Raw genomic sequence first — 12,075 nt, forward strand, 5'->3', positions numbered from 1 at the left:
CTTCTTGATGGACAGAGCCTTTAAGAATGATATAGTGCCCTTCTGTATCTCTAACTACAGTCTTTAGCTCAAAATATAATTTGTCTAATATGAGAATTGCTACCCCAGGTTTCTTTTGAGGTCTGTTGGCATGAAAGTTGGTTCTCTAACCCTTCACTTTTAGTCTGGATGTATCTTTACATTCAAAATGAGTCTCATATAGATAGTATATGGATAGGTCTTGTCTTTTTGTCCAATTTGCAACCCTGTGCTCATTTTATGGTAACATTTAAGCCATTCACGTTGAGAGTGATTATTGAATATATTATTGTCATGTTGCCTGTGAAGCCCTTGTTTCTATAGATGTTCTCTTTAAATTTCTATTCTCTATCACTCTTGGCATCTTTGTTTTTGTAGACCCTCCTTCATATTTCTTGCAGGGCCAGCTTAGTCACAAATTCTTTCAGTTTCTGCCAGTCATGGAAGCTCTTTCCCTCTCCCTCCATGAACATGGACAGCCTTGCTGGATAGAGTATTCTTGGCTGCATGTTCTTCTCATTTAGTACCCTGAATATGTCTTAACCAGCCCTTTCTGGCTTGCCAGGTCTCTGTGGACAGATATGATGTAAATCTGATGTTCTTCCATATGTATGTAAGGACTCTCCTGCCCCTAACTATCCTTAAGATGGTTTCCTTGGTTCTAAGTTTTGTGAGTTTTACTACTACATGCCAGGGTGTTGGTCTGGTCTCCTTGATCTTGGAAGGAGTCCTCTCTGCCTCTAGGATACAAATGCCTGTTTCATTTCCCAGATTAGGGACATCTTCAGCTAAGATCCGCTCAAATATATCTTCTAGATGCCTCTCTTTCTCCACCCACTCAGGGATCCCAATAATTCTGACACTGGAAGGTTTCATGGCATCATTTATTTCTCTAATGCTGTTTTCATGGATTTTAAGCTGGCTGTTCCAGGCCTCCTCCTGTTCTTCTTTTCTATCAGTTTGTCACCTAGATCACTAACTCAATCTTCTGCCTCATTTACCCAGCTGTTAAAGTATCTAGGTTAGATTGGATCTCATTGACAGAACGTTTAAGTTCTGCCAAATCAGCTCTCATTTCTGTCTTTAGAGAATCTATGTTGTCATTACTGGTTTTCTTTATCCTAGCTATTGTCTGCATAACTGTTACCCTGAAGTCTAGTCCCAACATCTTGCTTATATCCATTAGTTTTGTGGCCAAGGTCACAATCTCTGAATCTTCCCTGTGTTGGGGGTTCCTCCTCTTAGTCATCCTGTTGAGCGGTGGTTGAGGGAATGTATGGAGTCTAAGTTATTGACCACAACCCAAGCAAGATGCACCTGTTTTATAGGGACCTTAGGGTTGTCGGCCCCTTGTTCTTCCAGCCTGTCTTCTGGGGGAGGGACTGCCACATTGTTACTCAGGCAACTCCCTTGGGGAGGGATGGGCTGAGTGAAAACCGGTTTTTTGGAGCTTTTGTTCTCTGGTGACTTTTCCTGGCAGCTTTCCAAGTCTCTTCCAAGAGTCAGAGCAGAAGTGACCACATCCAAACCTCTGTCTCAGAACAGAGACTGTAGTCTGTTCTTCAGTGAGCTCTCCAGACCACACAGTCTCGTTTCTGTCTGTACTTCTAAAAACTGCAGTCCTGGGTTGTACGTCCCACAACAGCACTCTCAGCCCTCACTTCCAGGTCCAGGTACATCTCTACCCTTTGTGATTTTTAAACCGCCAGCCATCCCCGGTTCACATGCAGGGCCCTAAAGTCCTTTAGGGAGGCTGCCCTAAAGTCCTTTCCCCACCGCTACCGGTCTGTGAGTCTGCATCCAGTCCCCAGTGGGGGAGGCTTTTGCCTTCCAGCATTGCAAGATCCTGGAGGCTCCCTCCCCCTTCTGTTTATCTCCTGATATCTGACTGCAGAATCACAGCATCCCCCTTCATACCTTGAAACCAATCACCAGAGATATTCTATTTGTAGAGATCCAGCTATATCTTCTTACATCACAGGCTGCTTTCATGGGTGTTCAGAATGGTCTGGTACCTATTCAGCTCAATTCGGGGACCAGCTGAAATAAGGTTCCCTACTCTTCCACCATCTTTGCAACTTCCTGCAACTTTCTTTGCACTAACTGCAACTTCTCCAGCATCTTTGTGGACTTATCTTCTTAATACGGACTGCTGTTGTTCAGGTCTTCCCCCACTTTTACCAGGGATATCTCCCTACTCTGACTTCAGTTAACATGACGTCTTCACCCTTCTCCTAATTCTCAAACCTGTCATCTGCTTACACATTAACCACCTCCGTTCATACTAAATCACTCATTCAACAAAAATTTACTGATTACCCAAACAGATTTGATTCTAGCTCTCCAACATTCTAAAAAGAGAGGTGAGTTCTATATTTAAAAACAGTTAAGAATGTTAAGGAGCTATCCTTGCCTAATATTTAAATCCAAGTGTGTCTGATTCCAAAGTATCTGTTTTTTCACAGTCCACCAAAGTTTGAAATAGTGAAGACAAACAAAGTGCTCAGGTTTTTCAGAGTAAACACAAGCCAAAGCCAAAAAAGCAAAAATCTGACAATTTAAATGATACTTTCAGTACAGCAGAGACCAGGCTGCAAGGAAATCAGCATTTAACAAGTATTCGCTGTACTCCTGACACCAAGAAAAGGTACAGCACGGATGTAGTATACTCATTAGAAAGTTCATCACTAAAAAAAAGCAGAGATATAAGGTACCTAGAAAGCAAACAGCTGAGAAGAAAGATGCACACGAGTCAGTGGTAGTTTGAGCATGACCCCAGGTATGGAGTAAAAAACACCATTCAAATTTAAATTATACTAAAACACAACTTGCATTCCCTGATTAAGCAGTGTTCTGGACAAGTGGAAGATATGATTTCAGGAAGAAGGAAGAGAAGCAGAAGGCAGTTCTACTGTGCTGGGATGGGAAGCAGGGCAGGAGTACAGTTCTACAAAGTGGGACAGTCACACTGTTCCTGCTGAGCAGTAAGCCCCACCAGAGATTTGATTAGTAGTCCTTCACTTTGTAGATCTAGTCACAAAGGTCGCATGGCCTTCTCCAGTAACTTTAAGCTACCCAGAATCAGAGAAGACAGAGGGGACTGGCATGTGGACATTTGGGATCAGTTAAGGACAATGGAAGAGCAAAGAGATGAGGGACCTGTAAGGCTGGGATGCGAAAGTGAACGTAGAGATAGACAAATGGACTGGATGAAGGCAGAGGAACCTAAGGATGATGCTTTACTAATTCTTCAGGTACAAACTCCTGTGTGCCCGTCAGTGGAAAGTCCTCCAGAATCTTGTTCCCACTGATCTTTCCAGCCTTCATTTTTCATTCGCTTCCTTAGAGACCAAATTATTGAAACTACCTGAACACTCTCCAGGAACTGGAGCTGTCAAAGAAAAAGGAGGCAGGCAACTACTAGAGCCAAAACTGGGGAACGCTGGTAATGCCAGAGGTGGCCATTAAATCAGAGTCTAAAAGACAGGGCAAAGGAGTGCACCCAATTTGCTGACAATGACTTAGACTGCTACTGCTCTTAAAGACGACCTATCTGACAAGATGGGCACAAACAGTGTTTCCTCAGAAGAAACCATGGCTATGTGCAGAGGTCTAGAGCAAGGACTCCTCTCACCAAAGCAGCAAAGAAGTCTACCTCCCAGACAGAGGGGAGCTGGAAAACACTAAGCAGAGTGTTAGGCCTTGAGCAAGTAGGTAGTAAGTAAGGTTCAACAGGGGGCTCTACTCTCAGAAGACTGAGAGGTGCAGGCTCGGACTGCTAACTGTGGGGAGGTGACAACCGACAACAGCATGAAGGGTGTGTAGACACCCAGAGACTAACATCAAATCATGTAGCTGGAGCAGCAACTTCACTCCAGAAATGTGTTCTTAATGCATATTTTTTGAACGACATACATCATGCTAAGTATTAGAAATAAGAAAATCAGTCTAAGTGATTTTTCTGCCAGGACAAATACATATATCCAGTGTGATTACTGAATGAGAAGTAACTGAAAAGCCCTGTCTGGAAATGAGTGTATGGTGATGGTTAAAGAACTGTTTTCCAGGATAATACCCAAGAAGGGCTCTGAAGGAAGATTAGAAGTTTACCACGCAAAGAAAGAAAGACCCCCTTTTCTTTAAGTAGAGAAAACAGCATATATAAAGAAGTCGGCATAGGGAACAAGGCAAAAAAACAAAAACAAAAAACCATGAAAGTATACTTTAGAACAGTAAAAAGTAGCTCAGGGGCACCTGGGTGGCTCAGTCATTAGGCGTCTGCCTTCGGCTCGGGTCATGATCTCAGGGTCCTGGGATCGAGCCCCATATTGGGCTCCCTGCTCAGCGGGAAGCCTGTTTCTCCCTCTCCCACTCCCCCAGTTTGTGTTCCCTTTCTCCCTGTGTCTTTCTCTGTCAAATAAATAAATAAAATCTTAAAAAAAAAAAAAAGTAGCTCAGTCTTACACATAAACTACAGGTAAAAGTTGAGGGATGCTGGTATGAAATTAAGACAAGGAGGAAGGGAGAGACCAGAATGCGGGCAGAAAAAAAATCACATTTATAATATGCAAAGGAGTTCGGATTGTATCATACAGGTCATCAAGAGGCTGCCAGCCACACTGCTCCAGGAAGGCAGGACCCCCATGCTTAAGAACCATGGCCAGCAGCAACCAACCAGCCAATATCTGCCCCCAATTATTAGGCAGGAGCATGCTAGGCATGGGGCTCAAGATGGAAGCAGGAAGCCAGGACCAAGGGCTTAGAGTCTTGCTGCTACTCATTACAAGAGGACAGGCTTTTGCACTCCCAGGCTTTCCTTACTTCTTTCTGTTCTGATGCTGTGCTCTTCCTTCTCAAATATCTGTCTTCCCTGTGGACTACAAACCTATCAATCCTTTAAAGCTCACTCAGTTAAAACACTTTATCAGCAACAACTTTTTCTTTTTTAAAAGATTTTATTTAGTTATTTGACAGACAGATTACAAGTAGACAGAGAGGCAGGCAGAGAGAGGGGAAGGGAAGCAGGCTCCCCACTGAGCAGAGAGCCTGATGCGGGGCTCAATCCTAGGACCCTGGGATCATGACCCAAGCCAAAGGCAGAGGCTTTAACCCACAGAACCACCCAGGCGCCTCATCAGCAAGCACTTTATCTCCTACTTCCTATGAGCTCTTCTTTCCTTCAAACCCACAGCAACAGGCAACTTCCCTTGCTTATTTTTCTATATAATTCAACTTACAGATCAATATTTCCCCAACTAGACTGTAGGTTCCCTATAAACAATTACAATGTTTCACTCTTCTCTAAATGTCTCAGAACTGTACTGACATATGTGCACACATGCCTGGAGGCTCAGAGTTGGTACTACTTCATGCTGCAATTTCTTAATGAGAGGATGATAAAGAGTACCAGCATCTTTTCTTTGATCAACCACAATCTAGTTTTGACTGCACACTTGCATGCAACCAGCTCAACAAAAGCCTTGCAAGAAACTTGGCCCATTCTCAGAAAGCAGCTGAGGGAGCTTGCACCTTGGGGGCTCTTCCCCATAATTCAAGTAGCTAATCAACATTTTTCTTCCAAGTACATATCCTTCAGAGTGCAGGCTGATCTAGAAGATAATGTTTTAGCATACTTTTAAGATTACCCCATTAGCCCATCTGTTTCAGTGGAAACTGACACTCATTAAATACTAGTTTATTTGATTATCTGTATTTTCTGTCCTTGTGGATTATACTGACTTAATCTACATAATGATCTGGGAAATTAGTATTACGTAGGTTTCTAAGCTAATATTTTGAACTGAAATACCTTTTTAAAGATCCCACCCTCAATGAAGAATTTAATCAAATGGACTAAGAAAATACTGCAGCAGCAATTCCAAACAATAGAGTAATTACTTCATAATGTCTTGTGATGAATTTTTACATTTCGAATTTTTTTGCTGTATTTTTAAGTATGCTTGTGTGTCAAAAATTAGGTCACACAATTAATTTCAACACAATATGTCTACAGAACATAACACAACATGATTACAGAACATATTACAACCATGCAAGATTATTATGTAGATGAATATGGAATAGGAAGAAACATAAAAATCATAAATTGATAGATCGGAGGTAGAACTGTGGGGGTGTGGGTAATCAGCAATTAAGTTTTTGGTTTTGAACAACTATAATTATCTGTACAATATTTAAAAAATAAAGTGGCAAGGCCGTGGTAAGGTTGTAAACTGAATCCATAAGCCACAGAAGAAAAACTGTCAAGCTGTCTCACTTCATATTTCAACAACCACACTTCACTATCTCTATGAAGCTTTTCCTAATCCCAATAATTTTATGTCATCATTCTACATCCATCCAACTAATGAAGAAGTTCAAATAGAAACTATTTGCATGTATTCAATTAATGTGCAATATTACCACCTGAACTTTCACATTCTAGGTTCATTTTGTAAAGTATAATCCTAAACCTAAAACTACTTCTATGTACATGTAATCTTTCCACATCATACTATAATCTCATAATTTCTTTTTAGAAATTAATTCATTTGTCATTTTCATAGCAGCACTGGTACTTTCACTTACACAGATTTCATGATCTTAAGGTTTTTCTGTTTTATTTTTATGTTAGTCTTCTAGAATGAAGCTCAGATGTTTAGATAGAATTATTAACCATCTCCAGTGGGAAATCGTATTTCCTCTTTGCTTGTAACATACGGAAAGCTACCTAAAATGATGAACCAAAATTTTACAATTAATTTTTCACTTTTAAGTTTGAAAAATGTGGATTTTAAATCTAGTCATTAGCACACGCAGAATTTATGTTATATATCTAATTCTCACTGGGCAACATTAGTTAGAAATATAGCAGAAAAAGGATGCTTTAATTTTTGCCTCTGAACAAAACTACATGTAAGAGGCCTAATGTTTTATCAAACCAAGAAAAGACAACTGAAAATTCTAAATTAACCTAAAGTTGATATTAGAAATAATTAAAAATATTTATTACTGAGGGAGATGTGTTCATTTCTGACAATTCACAAATATTGTTGAAAAACTATTTATCTGCATCACAAACAAATAAAGCCATTACTTGACAGAAAAGAATTTTCCCCCACACATTAATTTGGACCTCATTGTGAAATTGAACAATTAAGAATGAACTTGGGGCACCTGGGTGGCTCAGTGGGTTAGGCCTCTGCCTTCGGCTCAGGTCATGATCTCAGGGTGCTGGGATCAAGCCCCGCATCAGGCTCCCTGCTCAGCGGTGAGCCTGCTTCCCTTCCTCTCTCTCTCTGCCTACTTGTGATCTCTGTCTGTCAAATAAATAAATAAAATCTTAAAAAAAAAAAAAAAAGAATGAAATTGTCTTGTTTCATAAGATGAGTAAATAAAAATCAATACCTTCGCAAATAGTTCGTATTACTAGGCAAAAACAAGTCAGTTTTAATAAATCGTAAAAATTCCCTGATATGTTACCACATTCAAATAATCTAACCCAGAAAGTAGTGGCAAAGCCCTCCAGAACATGAACTAGGAAGCTGAGCTCCTGAGATGAAGGGACACAAATTTCTAGTCAAAATGTAAATCAGGGACACAGAAATATTCATAGACTTTCAACTTCCTATTAAATACATTTATTACAGTAGCAAAGATGCAATTAGCATGATAAATTTGACCAATTTAAGTTTTTCAGATGTGTTACAGAAAAAAAATGCTTTCAACAATAAAAAGATTTTGAAGATGAACTCAACATCAAATTTAGATCTTAAGGGGCTCCTGGGTGGCTCAGTGGGTTAAGCCTCTGCCTTTGGGTCAGGTCATGATCCCAGGACCCTGGGATCGGGCCTCAGAGCCTCAAAGCCTCACATCAGGTTCTCTGCTCAGCAGGGAGCCTGCTTCCCCCCCACTCTCTGCCTGCCTCTCTGCCTACTTGTGATCTTTCTCTCACTCTGTCAAATAAATAAAAAAAAATATTTTTTAAAAAATTAGAACTTAAAAATACAACAATGGAAGCTGTATCTAAAACACCATCATCATACAATTAAATGTGAGGAAATATAATCTATAAGTAAATGAAATAATATTGTTTAAAATACAACTCAGTTGTAAAAGGCTGACAAATTTTCAGACCAACGATAAATTTTATTCTGAGCCAAATGAAAAGAGAAATCACTGTCAGCAGAAAATCTGCTCAGGAATAGCTATGTATATAGCACTACAGCTGACTCTTGAACAAGGCAGGGGTTAAGGGTGCTGACCTCCCTGTGCATAGTCAAAAATCCATCTGTAACATTGTACTCTCTCCAGGAACTTACTGCTGACCAGAAAACTGACCAGCCTTACATGTAAGTCAATTGACACATATTCTGTACATTACTGGTATTATATACTGTATTCTTACAATAATACCTTTTTCAGTATTTTAAAAATATTTCTAGGCTATGCAGTTCCTCTGAGTTTTTTCCAATTTCAAATTGTAAATCACCGAAAAATCTTCTAATATGTTTATTATTAGAAAAAAAATTGGCAGCTATCCGTGCACTTCAAACCTGTGTTGTACAAGGGTCAACTGGAACTGAAATGAGAGTAACATCTGCTACTTTACAATGATGTCTGAAAAATTTTTTAAAATTCCCGAGGTATGGTTCTCTACAACACATATATTAAATGCACTTCTACCTAGACTGGCTAAAGAAAGGAAAACCTAAATATCACAAAACATTTTTTCCACAGCTTATATTTTGACTGTATGTGAACTGCAGAAAATTTGGAAAAGCAAACAGGAATTACCTACAACTCTACCACCAAAAGGCAACTACTATTACTTCTTTTCAGTCTTCTTCCTAAGATTTCTTATAGAGTAAAAAGTACAGTTTGTCACTTAACACTACAATATGTAGACATTTCCATTATTAAAAATTCTGTAGGTGTTTTAAAACACTGCTTCTCATTTTGAAATTAGACTTCTTTTCAGCTTATGTGAGGGAATACAATGGACTCCAAATCATGTCTGTTAGATTGTTAAGACTGGTTTAAATGCAATTCCACTACAGACTGCATCAGGGTCCTTTGGGTAAAAAAAAAAAAGTTATTTTTAAAAATTAGGGAATTGAAATCTCAAAACTCCTGAGTTTCCAGTAATATATACCCGACTTGTTCTTCTTTATCAACTTCATAAACTCAAAATTAATAATGATAATCACTTAAAGCTATATTATGCTTTTCCATTTACAAAACTCCTATGTATTATTATTTCATCTTTGTTAGGCTACAAAATAGGTATTTATTCTCATATCACTGATGAAGAAAACAGAGGTACAAAGAAATTAAGTAACTTCACAAAATTTACCCAATCAAAAGAACTAGAAATCAGAGGTCTTTTAAATTACCACCAGCATTTCTATTTGTGTTAATCTACAGTTTATATAAGACATCACTGTGAAAGAGGACCATTACTTGTTAAAAAGGCTGTGCTAAAAACTGAAATTACACCTTGGAAGAAAATAAGGGAATGTTGCATGTTAATTAGGCCTGGTTCATGAAGTTCTGAAGCTTAAGGCAACTGTCTCATGTGGGGAGACATAACTGATTCTATACTGTTCAAAGATTTTTTTTTTAAAAACGATATAAACACTCTCAGTCTAGAAATAAGCAAAACAGAGTACTCTGCTTATGTAGTTACATTCCTTTCTGTATCAACGTACCTTGTATTTTTTGTATTTTTTGTGTCACCTTGTATTTTTTGTGTCTCGGTTCCCTTATATTTGAAATGGGATAACACTATCTTGGATGGGTGTGGTGAGGGTTAACCAACTTAATATATCACTTAGAACTGTGCTTGCCACAAAGTAAGTCCCAATTAATGCTGACTGTAGGTAAGCCTTCTTGTTTTTTGTTTCTCCTACTAGGAGGAAAATACAAGCATACACTCTAAAACTTCAGTGGGGGGAAGATTATCACACCTCAATTTATTAAGTGCTGATGCTTAAGAATTTAAGAAGATAATCTAACTAAAAACATGAATGTTAAGCATCTGAATTTTAAGTTACACAATGTAGAAATGTGCCTAGAGCTAAAAGAGGTCAGGTCAGCAAATATATTTTTCTTTATTGCTACATTATACTTCCACATGCCTGTCAAAGTTTCAGCATCTTCATAATGACAGGCCTATGGCCATGATTCTACACTTCTCTGAAAACCGTATGAGCAACTTTTCACCGGGACTTAAACATGGAGATCAACTTAAAATAAAAATCTTCCCAGCAATAAGCAACAGTCCAACCCATATCCTTCTTACTGCAATAAAGAAGGAAATGCAACGGAAAAATGTGTTCAATAACTGATGCCAAACTGATTCAAAAATTGTGGTTCGCTGCCTGAAAATAGTACTAAAGGGTGGGGGAGGAATCAGCCTTGCATTCTCTTTCCATTATGATGATTACTCAATAAACAGTTTTGCTCAGTTCTGAAATAGGTATTTCAAGGACTGTGGGTGGAAAAAAAGTTTTGTCACTTTCTGGAAGGGCTTACCCTTTTAACTCCGAATGCTCCATCTGGAAACAGCACGTGCCCTGGGTCAGACTGAGTGTCTGACCCAGGAAATCCAGATCACCAACAGGAATAACAGTAAGGTAATCATAAAGGGCATGTCCTGAATTCCAGACTCGAAGCTAACCAGAATTATTTCGCTTTTGAACCTGAGCAGTTTTCACAAAAGATGATAATTATCTCCACCTGCCTTTAATTGGTTTAAGATGCTACTTAATTACCTTGCCTTGCTACTCTGTCCATCAGTGTAACCTAACTTTAGGGGTCACACTTCCAAAACTTCTCTTTTTCCGCCCAACGATTTTCCCCAGAAAAATCCAATACCAAAACGGAGGCCTTCATAGCAGGGTCTCGCTTCTCTCTTTTCGGAAAAACCAAAGGCCTTGACAAAAAGTAAAGCCGCGCCAACTTGAGGGACAACAGGCAGAGCCCACCTTTGCAAATGAACCCAGCGAGTGCTCGGCCAGGTCTGGCCAGGCACCAAAGCTCACCGCACCCGCCCCAGTGCATCTGCAGATTCGGCGCCCCACCGGGAGACCCGGCATCCCGGAGGCTCCCCCAGCGCCCCCGCCGCCCCTGGGACTCCGCGCGCTGCGCACTCCCCGCGGACCACTCACCTTGCTGGGCTCCGGTGTCCTCGAGCAGCAGGACCAGGATAAGTAGGAGCAGGAGGAATAGAGGCATGGGGAAGGAGGAGGAGTTGCAGAGGGGAGGGAGAGGGCGGGAGAGGGGGAGCGCGGCCCGGGCGGGGGTGGCGGCCGCGGCCCGGACTCGGAGACCGTGAGGGCTGCGCCCGGCTCTCAGCACAGCCCGGCTCCCCATCGCGGTGGCCCGCAGTCCGCCTGCATAGTGCGGACGCCCCGGGCGAGGCGGCGGCGGCTCGGACTGGAGAGCCAGAGGCAGCGCGCGCTGCGCCCCGCGCCGGGACCCTCTCTGCCCCTCGCTCCGCTTTCGCCTCCTCCTCTTTAGTTCCTTCCCTCCGTTCCCTGCCCCGAGACCCCAGACCAGAGCGCAGGGTAAGAGAGGAAAGGAAGGGGGGTAGTCGAGCCGCGGAGGAGCTGGGGGGGACGCGCCTCCCGCACCGCGTTCCTCAACCCGACCCGGGCTCTCGCAGCACACGCCCGGGGCTCGGGCTAGCTGGCAGGCAGGCCAGCCGCCCGCTCCCTCGCGCTCCCTCGGGCGCGCACTGACCACGCCTCTTCTACCCGCCACGGCCAATCCGCAGTTGGCTCCGGTCCGTCTCCCTCCGCGCCTCCCAATCAACACGCTCTCTCCTCTGTCGGCCCGTTAGCTCCCCGGCCCACTCCTTGAGCTCAACCGCCCCTCATCTCTCTCCTCCAATCCCCTGCAGCCTTAGCGAGGCGTCCCACCCGCCTCCCCCAATCCGGGTTCCGCCCCCAAGCTCGGGCCCCCGGCAGCCCCGCCCCGCCCGCGCGCCTGTTATTGTTGGGACCGCAGCCCAAGCTGATCTCGCCGAGGCCGCCGCTTGCTCTGGTCAATGAC

At 42.0% G+C, this 12,075-nt stretch overlaps 1 protein-coding gene across 1 annotated transcript in view; it reads right to left on the bottom strand.

Moving 5' to 3' along the window:
* The window catches only part of DCBLD2 (discoidin, CUB and LCCL domain containing 2), a 103,059-nt gene extending 91,242 nt beyond the window's left edge, over positions 1-11,817 (bottom strand). Inside the window, exon 1 of the mRNA XM_082695375.1 lies at positions 11,190-11,817. Within this exon, the coding sequence (XP_082551501.1) occupies positions 11,190-11,394 (205 nt within the window). The 5' untranslated portion in view covers positions 11,395-11,817. The remainder of the gene's footprint in view (positions 1-11,189) is intronic.
* Positions 11,818-12,075: the final 258 nt, after the last annotated feature.

Source organism: Mustela nivalis, assembly GCF_964662115.1.
Source record: "Mustela nivalis genome assembly, chromosome: 1".
Taxonomy (NCBI): domain Eukaryota; kingdom Metazoa; phylum Chordata; class Mammalia; order Carnivora; family Mustelidae; genus Mustela; species Mustela nivalis.